Here is an 18,137-nt window from a genome sequence, read left to right as displayed (position 1 = left end):
CAACAACAAAACCCCAACAAATATTGAAATATATGTAAACGGTTGTTTAAATTTACTTTCTTGTGAAAAATATCAAATTCCCATTTAAAAATGAATAAGCAGGCTAGAATTCCTTTAGCAAAGATTACTGCAAGCAGAGATGAGGGGGCCAAGCAGTCTAGCAGTGCAATGTAAAAGCGTGGCTGTAAGCACTGATAGCAAGTTTTATGTCAACTGACCTGACACAAGAATCACTTTTGTTAAGAGAAACACCTACGAGGCAAAAAAGTTGCTTTTGCCTATTGCAGCAGTGGTCAAATGATGCAACATTTTTTGCACATCCTCAGGAAGGTGTCCTAAGTCCATATACCAAGTTTGGTGTCAACGTATCAAAGCGTTGCTGAGATATGCCCTCACATCCTGTTTGGCAACTTTGCCGCCCATTTTGATTGGCTGTGATGATTGAACGGTTTCGAAAATCAAAAATCTTTCTCATAATTTTTGTGAGGCTTGGTCTGAACATCATCTGTGCCAAGTTTGGTGAAGATTTGGGAAACTTTATGTCCTGTGAAATCTTTTTAAACTTTTTCATAACATCCAATATGACGGAAATTTGCGTCATGTATGCCTTCAACTCGGCTTGATTCAAGGAATCCAGTGGTGCCTCAAATCGGACATACGGTTCAAAAGTCATGTGCGTAAACGTACCTCCAACTTTGACCCATTGGTGGTACTAGAGCGCTCAAGACGCAGACTTGAAACTTGGTGAAAGGAATCAGGGGACTGTCCCCAATCAGAGTGTGGAATTTCACAACTTTTTACTGTATGGTTCTAGGGGCTGCCATAGGCACCTTAGCCAGAAGAAGAAGAAAAAGAATTTGATGAAGAAAAGGTAGAAACACAATGAGTGCCTACCAATAATATTGGAGTTTCTTGCCAAGTAGTGAGATAGCAGAAGTGTGTATCGATCCGGAGCTCTGAGTTTCGTTTGTCAAACTTGAAGAGGGTTCAAATACCGCGAGTCAATACTCTTATTTTACTCGTGATGCCCTCTCTTTCATGTGCCGTCGTATAATATATTTACAGCTCCAGTATGACTGAAATGGGCAATTGCCTGCATTGTTTCCCAGGCCCTGAAAATTAAACCTACTGCTGATCACTGTTGTATGCATCTCTGGCAGTGTGGCTTAGACGTGAGTGCTTCTGCTGCTGGGGTATATTTCAAGCTCTGTGGGAATTCTGGAGCGAGCTGCCCACTTGCATTCCACATTTTATAGGCCCATTTGTAACAGCTTGTCAAATCTTTATCTTATGTATACTCTGCTTTTGCTGTGTAACAACACTGTCGACATGAGAGTACAGGTCATCTGTTTCCCCTTAAACAGCTTTAATCACCAGATGGCGCTGACGAGAACGACAAATTGTTTTGATTGCCCTAAATACTGTTAATTCCATTTTCACTGCATATAACCCCAGGTTCCGATGTTTCACTATAACTCAGTATTTTAACACATCTGTCCAAACAAGAGGCATGAATTATGGTAACATTATGATACTATAAAGTATGCATTCAAATATAGTGCACTTGGGCTTGTTTTAAATTTACTTGAAAAGCTAGCCCAGACATTGAACTTAGTTACAATTGCGGAGTCCCCATTGAGCTCCAGATAAAATGAAGATATGCAGGCCAGCATGGCTGTGAGATATAACAGGCCCATTTATTTGTTCTACAGATGAGGACATCTGCAAGCTCTACTGCATCGCAGAGGACTTTGACTTTTTCTTTGCCATGTCCAGTAAAGTGAAGGATGGAACATCCTGCTCTGACCAAAAGGGGGATGTGTGCATTGAGGGAATATGTGAGGTATGATGAGATTGAACTTTCATTAATATGGGAAGTATTCAGCAGTTTAAGAACATCAGGTAGCATACCGTTCTGTACCTTAACCAAAAAAACTTGATAGGTTGGAGTCAGTATTAGTTATAAATTCATATAAATTCATCTGAGACTGTCTGTGCATATTTACGGTACTGTTTGTGTTACTTGTATAAGAAGACAATAACTCTCTATGAGACATGTAGATAAGAATAGCCATCAAGTCTTAGTGTGTTCCTACGTTCTGATATTAAGGCTCTTTGCTTTCTTTTTTTCTTAAGCCAGTGGGCTGTGACCAGGTCCTGGGATCCAGTGCTACCCTGGATGCTTGTGGGGTGTGTAAAGGTGACAACTCCACATGCAAGTTCTTCAGTGGGCGGTACACACTTCAGCATCGGGCTAATGGTATATACTGTGTGTTCAGATCTCTTTGTCTCTATGGCCTGTTTGACTGTCTGTCCCTTTATGGAGTTCAGCTTTGATAAATCATTAACAGGGCTGCAAAGAAGGAAATCTCTTGACATAAAAAAAAAAAAAAACACACACAAAGTGGTGTATGCATTTGAGACACTAAATCCTAACACTAAGGCAGCAAAACAGAAGAGGGTGTAGTAGCAGGGTAAAAAAGGACAGTAAATTGTCCGAATGAAGGTGGAGTGACGGATGCAGTGACTGAAGTCGTAGAAAGCTGTTGTGTGGTGGAGAGAGAGCGTGGAGGGGTGGGGGTTGAATGGAGAGAAGAGGCTGTCCTGACAGGTCTGTGGGCTGCCGCTCTACTGCTGAGCTGCCCCAACATGATGGGGAATTCTCCAGCACATCAGGACCTTTCTCTAGACAACTTACACTCCTCTTCTCTCTGCTCTCTAGCTCACTGCCAGTCATCCCTGATTCACTGGTTTCTTTCACTAACACATTGAGCAGTGTGTATGTGTTTAATAATTGAAGTGAATAAATATGTGTCGGTGTTTGCTTTTCTGAAAAGACAGTACACTGCATGTATCATTAAACAAATCTATATGCTTCTGATTTCAGCCATTTGGAGAAGAATGAAAATCAGTTGAAAACAAAACTTAAGAACTGTAAGGCTTGGCAATTATAGCAATCAATCAATCTCTCTCTCTCTCTCTCTCTTTCTCTCTGTAGAGTATTACTCTGTGGTGACAATTCCAGCAGGGGCGCGCAGTATCTGGGTACAGGAGATGGAGATTTCAACCAGCTACTTGGCTGTTCGCAACCTGAAGCAAAGCTACTATCTGACGGGCGACTGGACGGTGGACTGGCCGGGCAGGTTCCACTTCGGCGGTACCATCTTCGACTATCAGCGCTCTTTCAACCGACCAGAGAGCCTGTACGCTGCCGGCCCCACTAATGAGACCCTGGTCTTTGAAGTGAGTCGCCCCTCTGTCCCCGTCAACCCTGACACCCGTTAGCGAATTAGCTATGACAGGGGCTTGGCAAGAGTGCCCAGGCGCTCGGTCAGATGAAAACAAGGCTGAGGGGCAGTGGGTGGGCGAGAAAGAAAGAGAAAAAAAGAGGGAGAGGGAGAGACGAGAGAGAAAGAGAAAACTGAAACGAGTGGTACGGGCAGAGTAACGCTTCTGTTCAGGATTAATTGCAAGCTGGTGCCGATGTGGTCGGCATCCCTTTCATCTTCCACGTTCAAGAGGCGTGAGTTCAAATGGCCTGCCGTGAGAATGGCTCTACGCTGCACTGAAACTGGCTGCACCGTATGAAGTCAACTATCGCTGCATGTCCATGAGTATGGGCCAGTGGTTCTTTAGTGAAAGAATGAAGGAAGCACTTCAGATGGCAAAAGAAAGGCATGTATATGTGGGGGGCTTTCAAAGTGGAGATACACTGATGGCATGTATGAAAAAATGCATTGGGCATTCATATTGCCTGTTTCACAGTCACCGCCAAATAATACACGTTTTTGGTCCTCATGGACCGTAATGTGGAGCTGTGTTATGGCATGCTCATTAGGAATCTGATTGTGTCATGGAAAACACTTTGGGGTCAGGGTTTCTTGGAATAGTGTTTCAAAGAGGGGACATAACAGGCTAGCACTAATACATAATTGTCATTTGTCATGTGTACAGTCAAAATAATGGAAAAAAAAATGTTTATCTACATACAACAATAACGAGGAGGAAAGAGAAAAAGAAGCCTCTGAGAAGTTAACCTCACCTTCCATCCTCAAGTCAAATTGTAGAGGTTTTGACTTAAGTGTGATGGTAGAGAAAAGTATATCACAAAGTGGAAAAAAAATCTTTTGTGCTACCCTTTCAACTAACTCAAAAAGAGTGAGACTAGCTTACTAATAAGTATACATTTCTCTTTTTTTGAGTGAAATCCATTCAAAGGCTGGTATTAACAAAGCCAGAAGGTTGTCTTTGAAGTGCTCAGGAAAGTGACAATGCAAATACAGACCTGTAAAGGCAATGGCCCTAATGACATTGTGGTTTCTGGCATGCCTTTCGTCACTTGCAATGATTTTGTGGTTTTTAGGCTCTATTTTTTTTTCTCTCTCTCTCCTTTGTTAGGTATAGAAATCAGTTGGATTTTAGCATGGTTCATCTCACACCCTTTCATTTTTTATCTGATTTCCTTGGCCTTTGATCTGTTCAGTACAGAACCTATATGTAACGTCTATATGACATTCCTTTAGCTCTCTGCATAACGGTGTGGCTGCACCCAGCCAACCCCCCCCCCCCCCCCTTCCCCAGCCTTTTGAGTCATCATGTGTGTGTCCAGGGTAGGTAATAGTGGCAGCAGTGGGTTGATTTGCAGATGTGACGGCATTAATCTCTCTAAGTATGCTGCGCAATTACGAAAAAAAGGAGACAGAGGGGGCAGAAAGATTAAAAGATTAAGATTTCTGCAATTGAACTCAATAGATCAGAGAGGCCTGGGTTGAGTCACAGAGTCACAAATTCATGGAAATGAAAGAGAAGCAGAGAGAAGGGAGGGAAACAGTTGGTCATTAGTGGTCGGTAGGGACATATTGTGGAAAACAGACACATACCCAACCACAATCCCCGAGACCCTGACTCAGCTCAAGACAGTTAGCAAAATAACTCGAAAAAGAATGCAAGCGGTAAACTCACTCAGTTTAGTACACTGTAATCGGACAGAGCTGAACATAAGGTGAATAGAAGAGAGAGAGACCAGACATGACAAAGTGGTTCACTTTAAAGTGAAGTGGCTCTTTTTGAAATTCCGCACCAGATTATTTCAAGGTACTTACATTCTTGTGGCAGGTCTTTGTGAGGTTGAGCCAGTCCAAGGTGATGACTACATCCTAGTTGCTACACTTCCCCTCCTCTCATCATCTTGTTGAGAAAGAGGTGATTATTTGCCATCTCATTTCTTTTTTGGAAGTGTCTATTGGGTTTTTTGTGCTGGAGCAATTACCTGAACATTTTGATCAATATGTAAAAAGACATGGAAAAAGGGAAGCAGAGTTTTCTGTGTTGAGCCAGCCACGAATTTGTAATAGTAGGATAATAACAGATGGTGAGAATGTCTGGACCGAAATTCAAACCACACACGCACATGCATTCATTCACGGACACCAACTCCCTCACAGACACTGAAAGGTCAGCATCCATGGCTTTGGTTTTTGGATGGAGAAGAACCTATCAGGTGTTAGACATTTCCAATTAGCCTTGCATACTGCAAGTGTTAGAGATTTAAGGCTGAAACTCTAGTTGCAGTATAACAGAAAGCATGAAAGCTCTCATGGTGAAATAGTGAAGGATGTGGATTGTAAACCATTCTCAGGAGAGAGAAGCTTCACCCCATGCTGAGTATGAAGTCAAATGGCTTGTTGGGCTGCAGATGGATCTGAGACCCCTGTCTGAGCCTGGTTCTGGAACCATTTCTTCATAGGCAGTGCCTGCTGTTATTTTGGATCTGCTTTGGAGACACAAGCATGCAAGTGCCTGTGCATGGCTTCCAGGGTAACAGATTTAGCCTAGAACTTCAGGCAGTGGGGCAAGATGAACGGTTTGAGAAGTTCTTAACCATCTTAATGTTTTCTTTCATCCTGTTTCCCATCCTCTCCTCTGAAACCACAGTGTTAAGACCTTTATGACAGTTGTTGGAATCCAAATTAGCTCTAGCAGTATCCACTTTAGTGACTAGGAGAAACTGCGTTACCTGTGTGGGGGATCATCAAAGTGATGCTTGTACCAGGACACATATGGATTATGCATACTTTAGAAGCATGGGAGGAGAAGTCACAAATGACACATCTATCCATAGTTCCATGAGGACCACTCAGTAAAAGGTATAGCCTTGTAACCTCATCTCAGTTCAGTTAGTGGGTCCTAAGTGTGTGTATAGCCCCCTTTTCATCTCACACAGCTTCCTTGCCAAATTGAAGAGTGCTAAAGTGTCTGTTGTGACCACACAGAGGGATTATCTGTAGGAGTCACATCAGCAGTTAGTCCATCACCATTTCCTTTTAAAACTGTGAACCGTCTCAGAGGTTAAAGGGTTAATCCACTCTAATAAGACCATGTGCAGTCTTAATTCTTAATCTAGGGCTGTATTACTGCCTTAATTCATCAGAGATTTCTACTGTCAGTGACATGTAATTACAGAACATTGTCCCGGAACAAGTGTCTCGGATGAGAGAGAGATGGCCTTCAGGATTTAAGCACCCTATGATTACACCAAGAGAGCAGCAAACTTCTCTCTCACTGTTTTCACAAGTATATTTTCTAAGTTCAGTATACATTTTTCTTCCTTATTGATTCCTTATTAATTATGATTAATTAAAGAGATTATTGATACAGTTATTACATATCAATATCAGCAGTGTAAAATATCATTTGATGTTGCCACTCAAAGAGGGGAAACTCGTTTATGGTACAGTCAGGAGGGGAGTAAGGCCTTCAGATTTTAGCTGTATATCCCACTCCCTTAGTCAGCTTCCCATGGCAGTCCCCAGTGGTTTAGGTCTACTTACTGGCTGCTTGAGCTTCCTCTAAGGCTCTGTCGTAGTGTTAGTAGGACACCCCACAGCATCACTCAACATGAAGGCTGATCAAGAGCAAACAGTAACACAAGACAAGATAAGATATACTTTATTGATATTAAAGCATTCATTTCTCTCTCATATAGCCGTTTATGAGAGAAGATACATTATGAAGGAACGCTGGAAAGGAGCATATAATCAGATTATGCTATTATGTGGCCCTGTCAGGGAAAGAGTTCCTAAGCCTTTCAGTAGTGCACTTTAGGGGCCTTTCAGAAGCACTTCTGCTAAATATGAACACTAGTGAAAACTACTACTGTCAGACAATAGAAATTAACACACAATAATTCATGCAGAACACAAGCATGGTACGTGTAATAGGAAGTTCTCATGTGTGCACCTACACCTGTACACACACACACACACACACACACACACACACACACCCACACACACACACACACCCACACACACACACACACATGCTCACTGCTGAGTTCTGTCCTGATCTTTGGTGGCTTTCCTCACAGCCTTAGATGTAATTTAGTTGTACTTAGCATATCCACAGACTCTTGAACTTTTTTCTTTTGTGGTAAGGGACTGCACACTGGTACATCCTGAGCTGAGACAAAATGTTTAGACTGACCTACCACTCTTCTGTCTTTTTCCTTTCCTCTTTCCGTCTTTTTTGTCTTTTTTTCTGTCTTCTCAGATCCTCCTACAAGGCAAGAATCCAGGTGTGTCGTGGGAGTACACGTTACCTCACCCAGAGAGGAAGCCCAACTACGTTTGGGGTGTGGTCCGTTCTGACTGCTCTGCCCCATGTGCTGGAGGTTAGTGAGTGTATGTGGGTGTGTTACTTGTTTATCTGTGTTTGTATTTACTTGTATATGCATGTGTGTGTGTTGTTTTCAGTGGCTGTAAAGAAGTGGTAGAAAAGAGCTTTTGTGTGTTTGTTTCAGGGAGAGAGATGAATGGTTTGTGTGTGTGTGGGAGGCAGAGAGTTTGCCCAGGCCCATCAAAAGCACCTTTGTGAGCAGGACAGAAAGGGAAACCCCCCCTCTAACCTTCCTTTTAGACCTCCATTACTGGCCACCATTTCATTCATTCACTGTGTATGTGTGTGTGTGTGTGTGTGTGTGTGTGTGTGTGTGTGTGTGTGTGTGATAGAGAGAAAGAGAGCTTTCCTTATTCACTCTGTCTCTCAGTGGGGACTTAGTGGCAGACAGACAGTGCTATGACAAGCTCAGGGCACAGATCTCTATCTGCACTCTTTTGCTGCTTCATTCATGCTTTTCTTTAGACTAGACTTCTTTTCTGTCTTTCAGGCCCCCTCACAGGAGCAGAGGGCTGGCTTTGTTAGCCAGAACAGTAACTCTGATACAGTCCTTCTATTCACTCCCAGCTTCAGCACCTCATAAAGACCAACCTTTGACAATGAGGTTCAAGTGTTCGTTTGAGATAGCTGACTTGGTGAATAAGCTGTCACATCAGCAGTGACTGGATGTCAAACCATTGGAGAGGAGATGAACTTTGGAGTCCCATGTCTTGAATAACATTTTGTCTGTCCCTCAGGTCGGGTGTCGACCAAAGCCATCTGTCTACAAGATCAGCAGACCCAGGTCAACTCCACTCTCTGTAACCCACAGACTAGACCAGTGCTTGGATCTCATCTCTGCAATACACAGCCCTGCCCGGCCTAGTAAGATATCGCAACAGTGTTAACTGTTTGTGTGTGTGTGTGTGTGTGTTTGTTTGAGTGTGCATGAACACATGTATTTGTGACAGACAAAAAACTGAGTGAAAGCGACACAGAGAGAGAGATTGAGAGAGATCAAGAATGAGAGAGAGAGAGAGAGAGAGAGAGAGAGAGAGAGAGAGAGAGAGAGAGAGAGAGTCTGTGTGATTTTTTTTTCATCACAAACTCAGACTTTGTGTTGTTGCGGCATGCTATGTTGTTGTGGTCTATGTAGTTACAGTGCCCAGAGCACTCAGTCTGGAGGCTGGTGTGGTAGCTTTACTGTGGGTAGGGCCCATCACTGCTCCTCTCTTCTCCCAAAGCAAACAGGATTAACATAGCCTCCAGACAGGACCAGCATGTGCCAATCTTTCCCCACTCCCACAGCCCTTTAGCCTGGCTTCTGCCCCAAGCCACAGCCGCATACAGCGCTCTCCAGCTTATTACAGCTGCACATAGATACAGTTCAACACTGTCTCTCTCAGAACTGCTGTCCATCTCATCTCATACAGAGAAAGAAAGAGAGAGAGAGAGAGAGAGAGAGAGAGAGAGATCTTGTCAGAGTTGGGGATGTAGTTTATGAGGATGGAAGAAAAGAAGAAAAAAAATACATTTGGAGCAAATTTAGCAATTGCAAGAAATAAATGTAATTAAAAATTCAAAGATAAAGTTAACAAAGTTAGATAAGCTCAGGAATGTATTGATATACTTCTGCTGTGTGGTTGTGTTTTCAGAGGTGAGAGAACAGCTGAAATGAGAGATATAAGAGAAGAGGTGCATTGTAAAACAACAGCAATATCCTGCTTAAAAAAGAAAGCTTGCCACTTTTGCAGTTCTGTAAGAACATGAAAAAAAGCGACCGTGAGACAGATTCTGGGTACTGGGAGAGGCCGATCGTGGCGAACGGCATCCCAGGGGAAGCTGAGATGGGGAACCGGTCTCAGTTCAACGCCATGTCATCACCATTCCTTGGGAGTGAGATCGCTGTAGTTCTGAAAGAGCTCTGCTATTCCTGTGGGAATAACCACCCAGTTACCACTGATTTACCCCACGTCCGAACCCTGATGTGGCTTTGCGACACTCAGGCGACAAACATCTGTCTTTTTTCTTTCTGTCTCTCTGGCCTGCTGTTGTCTGTGTGTTCCGTAAAAGGTCTTGTCTCGGCAGGCTGTAACGCGTGTGTGTGTGTGTGTGTGTGTGTGTGTGTGTGTGTGTGGTGGAGAATGCTGGAAGGGGAAATCAGGACCATATGACCATTTCCTTAAGGCAACAAGCCCTAGCCATCATTGCTTGTCCTGTCCACGGCCTGACAAATAGTCCAATAACAGTGTGTAATTGAAAACAATGGCAAAGCTGTCGAGATGTGGACTGCATCTTTAGACTTTCTGGACTCATAGCTTTACAGCATAGTCTAAGATTCTGTGCACATGTTTCTCTCACTCACCACTGTTATCAGGCTTTCCCATTAGTGGATCATACAGACAGAGGTTTTGATTACAAATCGAGATTACCAATGAAATCAATCCCATTTCATTTGGTGTCAGCTAACTTTTTACTGTGATGTCCTCCAGTGTAATACATATAAGGGTGTTACGAATGAGAAAGGCAGGAATTCACTTTCCATTCCACTCGTTTTTCTTCCTCCAAAACGTTCCTACTGTTCAAAAATTTTTCTTCTCTTAATGAGGGCTGTTGGCCTGTTAAAGAGAGGTCTCAAATAGCACAGTTACTAACGGCCACCTTCAGCACAGACTGAAGAGAAATCATCCCTATTTAGTGAATGACTTCTGCCAAAAATGTATGACACTGATCATTCTTTCATTATGTCTTGATATATGTGTGTTATTTACAATGATTTAATAAGTAAAATTAATAATCTAAGTCCTCAGCAAGAAAAAGTATGGGCTTGTATTCAACACTAGTGAAAAAGAAAGGAAGGGAGGGGGGGGGAGAAAAAAAAGCCTCTGCTTATCTTTCCAGCAAATATCTGCAGTGCTGACAGGTCTGTCCATGTTTTATTATAGTGCGAGAAAGTCTGTATCCCCATGGGGCTTGAGCTAGTCTAGCCAGCCAGGAATTCAGTGTTCGGCCCCTAGCCCTGGCCTCAGGGCCTGTCCAGACGCCACACACTGGGCTACGGGGCTGCAGGCTTCTGTGTAGCGAGGACTTTGCCGACATCAAACATCCGTGAGTCTTGTGAACGGCCAACTGCCCGTCCCGAATGTCACCGGAAAAAGATAAATGCACGAGGCTTAAAGAGTTTTACAGTGCCCACTTTGTCTTCTCCTCTCCCTTCTCTCTCTCTCTCTCTCTCTCTCTCTCTCTCCCTCTCCCAGTCTCTCAGCTGTGCTCCCTCTGTCTTCTGTCTTTCTCTTCCCAGTTATTTGTAAGGTCATTTGCCTATTTACCATATCTTCCTGAAGTACAAGTCTGATTCTTTCATTTCTTTATTCTTGGAGAGTAGCTTGCAAGGTCTCTGTAAGACAAGCCTCTGATATGCAGACTCATCTCCTACACAGAAACTCAGACAACCTTGAAACTGACAACTGAGTAAAAGAAGGAACTTAGAGTGAGTGGTGTAGTATATGTCTTTGAGCATATCCTTGACTAAATATTATTTTATTTTTGTCCAGTAATCTACAAACATTGTGCAAACAACACAGTTTATGTCAAAAAACTGCATGTTTTTTGGAGACTGTTCTTAAACTGATGGACCATTCCAAACCCTAACAGTTCTCCAAGGAGTGCTAAAAATACTGCTTTTGTCTCAGTGTGCGACCAACAGTAGCTTGGATTTCGTCGAGTGATTTGGAAATACTTAACAAGTATGTATTATGACTTTGGAGGCATCATTTTGGGTTGAAATTTGAGCCTCACTCACTAAGTGAGACGGTATGAAGGAATGCAAAGCAGTCCACAAATTTTTCACTGTCAGAGGCATATTTCCCATATAATTGTATAGCTTAGAAGATGCTATTGAAAGACTCCAGAAATACAGATTAAGCTATGAGCCATGAGTGGTTTGAAATGAGGCTAGGCGGTTTTGCCTCCTTACCAATGACATGTTGTCATTTATGTGGCGGAGGGGGAAAAAAAAAGTACACCCTGCAGAGGGTCACGTTTCTTCTCTTAGTGTAAATTGCAGTAAAGCATCCTCCCTTCAATTTGTCAAATGGTTTGAATGGAAATAAAAGCCTCTTTTTTTTCTCCCCACGACGCAGGTCTGTGTAAAAGGGCAGTGGGAGTGGTTGGGCGGAACCGGGTCGCCTGTCTATCACGCTGGCCGCAGTGTTTGTCAGAGCAGTCATTTGCTGTAATCTCTCCTGGCCTGTGCCACAGGGTTTGTTCTATTTTAGACATTGCTTTCATCCAGGTCCAAACAACGGCTCCCAGATATTGGAGCACTACATCTGCCTCAACCGGGTGAGGGCACTGAGTTTGAGCCAGCTGGTTCAGGAGTATCCCTCTCTAGTTTGAGCTGACCCCACACACACACACACACACACACACACACACACACCCACACACAGATACACATACACATGCACACATGCTGTGAACACCTGAGGGATTTTGGGCTGTAAGCAGAATTACTAAATGTTTCAACTGTTGTTTAGAAACACTGTTTTATAAAAAGACATACTGAAGGTGTTATGTAGATGATATTGCACCCACCGTGGCCTATTTCTTCACCAGCCGACATTCAACCTAGATACCATTGTTTTCTATTTTGGAGTTCAGAGCTCTCAGATATTTTCTGGAGTGCACATCGTTGGACCTTGAACTGTTTTTTTTTTTTTTTTTGTATTGGAGTGCATCTGTGAGGTGTGGAGTGGGAGGCTGTGATTCTCAGGCTGGTTTGCGTGGGTGTATTTGAGTGTGTGTACACTTGTGGTCAGACAGCGAGAGGGTGGAGTGGCTACTGACTGACCTATGTGGTTTCCTCTACAGTCTTCTCACTTACGTGGTAAACAGGCTGATGAGACTGGTTTAGAGATTTGTCTCTGTGTGAAAGTGTGTGTGTGTGTGTGTGTATGAGTATGTGTGTACATACTGAGTAAGTACAGAGTTAAAGTAAGTAAGTAATGATTTGTCTTCATGTTCAACATTTTATAACATTTTGATTCAGGAACTGTACATTAAGCTAATCTCTTGACCTGACAGCTGGACAACGGGAAAATGGGGTGTGTGCAGTCGCTCATGTGGCGGTGGGCAGCAGACACGCCAAATTCGCTGTATGAGGAAGGTGACATACCAGCGGGAAGAGTTGGTGGCCCACTCCCTGTGCCCAATCATTGCCCCTGCCCAGGTCCAGCCCTGCAATACCCAGGCCTGCCCACCGGAATGGAGCACTGGATCCTGGTCTCAGGTGAGACTTGACATGCAGACACAGTTCATAAACATTCACACACACACACACACACACACACACACACACACACACACACTCAGTCTCTTTATCTCTCTTTTCAAATGTAGGTAAAGCTAGAGAGAGAAAAAAGGTCTCACTTTCTGCTGCACTTCAGCTCACTAAATGCTAAATGTTGACGTCTTTTAAAACAGGATTTAGATGTGGAACAAAATGTGTACAGGTAAATTAATAGTTTGGAAAATGTTGCATGTGAGTTTTAATTCAGTTGTAGCACACTATCGCCCTCTGCTGTTGAAATACAGAATAAAAAGAATATCAGTGAGAGTGTCAGTACAACATATCTGCTAATTTTTGACCTTTTTTCATTTATACATGTATTTTTGGGTGAAAAACCAATAGCTATACAATGTAGTGTTTGTTTTTTTTAAATCAGCTGTACTCTGTGACATGGAAAGCTAGGGCACAAGCCCTAGAGCAGTGTGACGCCTTTCATCTTTGACCTTGTTGTAAATAAAGAGATCTACCAGGTATTTTAGCATAATGTATAGTACAGAAATGTGCCATGCATGTCAGTGAGACAGTGTCTTTCCTGCACATCAGAAGACCTAGAGAATTTTTACTTAGCATGGCTTGTGATGGCAAGGTCAGAAAAAACACATTTGTTTTCAAAACATACCCTTCACTTTCTTACTCTCAGTAGCGACATACAGAGAAAGGTATCAAGGCATCACACGCTTCAGAAATCGATGCTTCTCCTCTCTTTTTTTTTCTCTTTTAAAATCCTCCTTTGTTTGTGAGCCCATCCCTAGAGCTGTAGACAGTTTATGCTGATTTGCCACACCAGTGTGACAGTGGAATCTGTTTTCATTCTCCTGGGCTCTCTAAGCACTTATGGAGACATTCAAATTTTGCCATTTCCAAATGTAGTGACTTGGATGTGCTGATTGATTTGGATGAATTTTAGGATCTGCAGGTATTGTCTGCTTAAGTGAGACATTAGCCCCTGTATTTTTAGTTGTCATTAGACAGGATTTATATCAGCTGGATTTATTTATTTTCCAGCAGACTGCTTTTAATTTAACTGAATATAGCATAAAATTTTAATGTGCTGTGCACATTTTGGCAGCAGCAAACATTCCCCAGCCTTGACGGTGCTTCAAAGACGGTGCTGAACATTTCAAAAGAGTCAAAGTTTTGACTGCTTCACGGAGGTCTTGCTGAGTTCACACAGGCTGTCTGTCTGAAAATTCAGCCTGACTTTATATGAACCGTTGGCTGAGGTGGACTGCAGCACACAGTGACCTTTACGAACTTCAAGCTACATTGCCATTTGAAGTGCAGAGGGACTTTCCAGGTCTTTTCTCCCAATTTCTCTCTTTCTTTTTCTTTCTTTCTTTCTTTCTTTCTTTCTTTCTTTCTTTCTTTCTTTCTTTCATATTGCTCATCTCTCTCTCTCTCTCTCTCTCTCTCTCTCTCTCACTCTCTCTCTCTCTGCAGTGTACTAAGACTTGTGGTCGGGGGTGGAGGAAGCGCAGTGTGTTCTGCAGGAGCACTGACCCTGGGGCCAGGGCAGTGGTGGTGCCAGACAGCATGTGTAAGCCTCACCTTAAACCCAAAGCCCAGGAGACCTGTGTTCTCAGCCGATGCCCCAAGAATGAGAAGCTGCAGTGGGTAACCACGGTGTGGAGCGAGGTACCTATCCCTCACTGTAATACGAGCAGGCAAAATGATGCAGAGACATGCACAAACTATATATTCATGCATCACGAAGCACGCACTATCAAAAATCCGCTTTAGGATTTTATCACACCCTGACAGCTACATCGTTTTCCTTTTCATACAGACCCACAATCTGCAGTGTATCAACTCAGCATGCTGTCTTATCATTACACAGAACTGCAGAACCACAAATCCCATATATCACACGTAGTCATGCATGCACTACATCTGCTTCAGCCAAGGCTCCAAAAGCAACACTGAAAACAAAAGTGAAGCTGAAGCTGAAAGGCGTGTTTACATGAACAAAAAACAGAAACAGAAATGAAACAAAAAAAAAAGACCCACAGTATTAAACATTTCATACTGTTTTTCTATTCCAGGCAGTTTCAGTAAAGAATAATTTTGCATTTTCAGTTCTGGCTGAGCGCACCATTTTTGTTGCTTTCTAGATCAATTTAATTAACAGTATAAATGCAATTTATCTTTTGAGATCACCCAAATAGTAGTACTGTTAAAAATACTGATAATATCATTTAATACTTGACCCGTGCAGTGTTTTAAAAGGCTGACCAGAGGAGAACTGTCTCTGGCAACACAAAGTGCCACAGCACATGCCAGGATGTAGCTAGTTTTTGTAGTCTGTTCTCTGTTTCAAGTATAATGTTGTTACAAAAGCAGGTTTATAAAAACAGGTCATGACTAAACTGAGCATTGAGTATTGTCAAGCACATAAACAAACAAAATAAAAACTGTTCTTTGTTATATTCTTTTGGACTGGTTCCACATTATGTTGCAGATTGAACACTAGAACAGAAATGTCAAAATACTAATTCTGCTCAGAACAAACTGATATAGACAAATGTAATTTTCAAGCCCTGGTTTTAACAGCACACAAACACCTCTCCTGTGAGTTGGCTTCGAGCTTCTAGACCGTCTAGACAATCCTGCAGCGTTTCACCAAAGACATCCCACTACTCTGACACTGTCTGCGCTGCCTGTCTGCACGACTCACTCGCTCGAGCCTCCATACACACTGTGTTACCATGGAGACATGGGTCAACCTTACTGTGAGCAGTTCCTGAGTTGGCTTTTAGACTCTGTGTCCTCTGGGCTTTGTCTCCTCCAGTGCTCAACTTCCTGTGGAGCGGGACTGAGGAGGAGGGAGCTGCGCTGTGGGGAGAGGGACTCCCGTGGAGGCTACACTGAGTTCCCCATGAGGAGGTGCAGGAACCTGCAAAAGCCCCACACCGAGCTCCAGCAAGCCTGCAACCAGGGACCTTGCCCTGTGCTCCAACCCCAGATTCCACAGCTCAGCCTGGGCAGGAGCAGCAGCACAGTGATCCTGGGCTGGTACTCTTCCCCCTGGCAGCAGGTATGCGTGTGCTGCTCTTCACTGCACCTGCTTTAGTGTCTAGAGGATGGCATACATCTTTAGTAGGATTCCCTAGAACATGTAACTTTTTGTCACACATGACTGATTCAAGACAGTACAGTTTTCTGTTAAACTTACACGTTACGTCGCAAGTCATTCACTTGGAGAAAAAGACCTGTAAATATCTTGAGATTTAAACTGAATTCGATATTCACCTCACCTCTATCAAAGCAGAAAGAATGATACTACATGCATGGAGTGTGTCTTTATTTCATCCAGATGGCCAACATCTTTCCATCTCTCTCTCTCTCTCACTGTCCCTCTTTTTCTTACAGTGCACAGTGTCGTGTGGAGGGGGTGTTCAAACGCGCAGTGTTCAGTGTTTAAGGCAAGGGAGACCTGCAACAGGGTGTTTACCCCAGCAGAGACCAATCAGCTCAAGGGCATGTAACACCCACTTCTGTCCTGCCCCAGTCCAGCCGCAGTCTCCCACAACTCTTAAAGGTACATTCTACATTAGATTAGATTAGATAAGAATTGTATGTATGTTACAAAAAAAAAAAAAAAAATATTTGTAGTGAGGACTTGGGACTGTGACAAACTACAAATGACATTTGTCATTAAGATAAACATGTCAGACAACCAAATATAACCTAGCCCAACAACTTGTCAGCTAGTGTTTGAACAGTGAACAGTTTGTTTTTTTTTAGTTTCAAAAATAGTAATCTCATTGAGACACTGTTACCATGACATTTTACATTTAAACGTTTGTCCCCAAAGCCGTATGTGACTTGACAGAAACATGCACGTCTCTTGTTTCCATGGTGACACATTACTATTATGGTTCTTGTGCTTTGGTGGATTAGCATACATGCAGCTTATAAATATTTTCATGGAGACAACTCAATGAAAATGAGTTCCAAATGCAAATTGAAATTTCATATACAGGTCACATATTTGATTTCAGTTTTCCCTCAAAGTATAACTGCTCAGAGAGAGTAGATTAGAATTCCAGTGCTAAATCTTCTAAATGAGTCACTTTTAAATGAGGTGTTGTAAGCTCAAGTGAGACGATGGATTAGGAACTATGCAAGTAAAATTATAATGATAAGTATTGTGAACGGTACCCTTGCAGTGTCTGCTTGCTTTGAGTGATCCCAACACAGATTTAGCTGTTTGACTGATAATCTGTCACATCAATGTTTTGAATCGATATTCACCCTTTTCTGGTAGGCTATATTGGTTATTGCCAGGAGTGACCACTATAGACTGACGAAGTACCTTATATTTGCTAGTTGAAGATTAGAGTGTAATGAGGTAGCTCACAAGTGACATCACGTGACATCATCTTGTCATGTTATACTCTCAGACAAACAATGTTACTTCTTGGGTTTATCTTCTCTATAGCCTTTGTTATCTGATTTTGCAGTTTTGTAGGTTAGTATAATAAACAGCTGCCTAAGTCAACTAACTGAGGTAGATTCACAGTCACCATATGGTAGCATTTATATAATAAGCTGTATGCGGTCCCCACAAAAGGAAATACACAGGTGTTAGGACACATCACCTGCAAACATTAACAAGACCTAATATATACACACTATACTTTCGATCTCCATGTGTGTGTGTGTGCTTGTGTGTGTGTGTGTGTGTGTGTATGTAATTATACGCTGCAATTATACCTTACCTGTGTCATAATGAAAATTTGCCTTGTCTTGTCTTTTTCATCAGATGAACAGTCCTGTGTTGACTACTACAGCTGGTGTCATCTCGTTCCGCAGCATGGTGTGTGTAACCACAAAGTCTACGGGCAGCAGTGTTGCAAGTCCTGCTCCATCAAGAGACAGTAAAGATCTTCCATTTGTTATAAACATTCCCATCGACTTTGAAAACTTTCCTCCTATTGACTGAAAACGACCACTACGGATGCCCAAAGGGTCCAAATCTGATTTGTGGGAAAGGTGCATAACATTTCTTTGTTCCTGGAGTACTTGATCACAGAGAAATATTGAGAAACGACAGATATATCATCTCTATGTTTCTGATCAATTTGTGCTTAAAAGCAGCTAGAGGTTGGGTACAAGCTAATTAGCCAGC

General features: G+C 42.7%; 1 protein-coding gene across 1 annotated transcript in view; it reads left to right on the top strand.

Annotated features, from left to right (window-relative positions):
- Window positions 1–17,890, top strand: part of adamts18 (ADAM metallopeptidase with thrombospondin type 1 motif, 18) — a 43,318-nt gene extending 25,428 nt beyond the window's left edge. The window contains exons 14-23 of the mRNA XM_030765951.1: window positions 1,713–1,843; window positions 2,137–2,260; window positions 2,999–3,243; window positions 7,552–7,672; window positions 8,415–8,541; window positions 12,742–12,946; window positions 14,447–14,641; window positions 15,795–16,040; window positions 16,376–16,544; window positions 17,772–17,890. Coding sequence (XP_030621811.1) covers window positions 1,713–1,843; window positions 2,137–2,260; window positions 2,999–3,243; window positions 7,552–7,672; window positions 8,415–8,541; window positions 12,742–12,946; window positions 14,447–14,641; window positions 15,795–16,040; window positions 16,376–16,544; window positions 17,772–17,890 — 1,682 coding nt within the window. The remainder of the gene's footprint in view (window positions 1–1,712; window positions 1,844–2,136; window positions 2,261–2,998; window positions 3,244–7,551; window positions 7,673–8,414; window positions 8,542–12,741; window positions 12,947–14,446; window positions 14,642–15,794; window positions 16,041–16,375; window positions 16,545–17,771) is intronic.
- The last annotated feature ends 247 nt before the right edge of the window (window positions 17,891–18,137 follow it).

This window comes from Chanos chanos, chromosome 2 (genome assembly GCF_902362185.1).
Source record: "Chanos chanos chromosome 2, fChaCha1.1, whole genome shotgun sequence".
NCBI classification, from domain to species: domain Eukaryota; kingdom Metazoa; phylum Chordata; class Actinopteri; order Gonorynchiformes; family Chanidae; genus Chanos; species Chanos chanos.
This window is presented reverse-complemented; position numbering and strand designations above follow the sequence as displayed.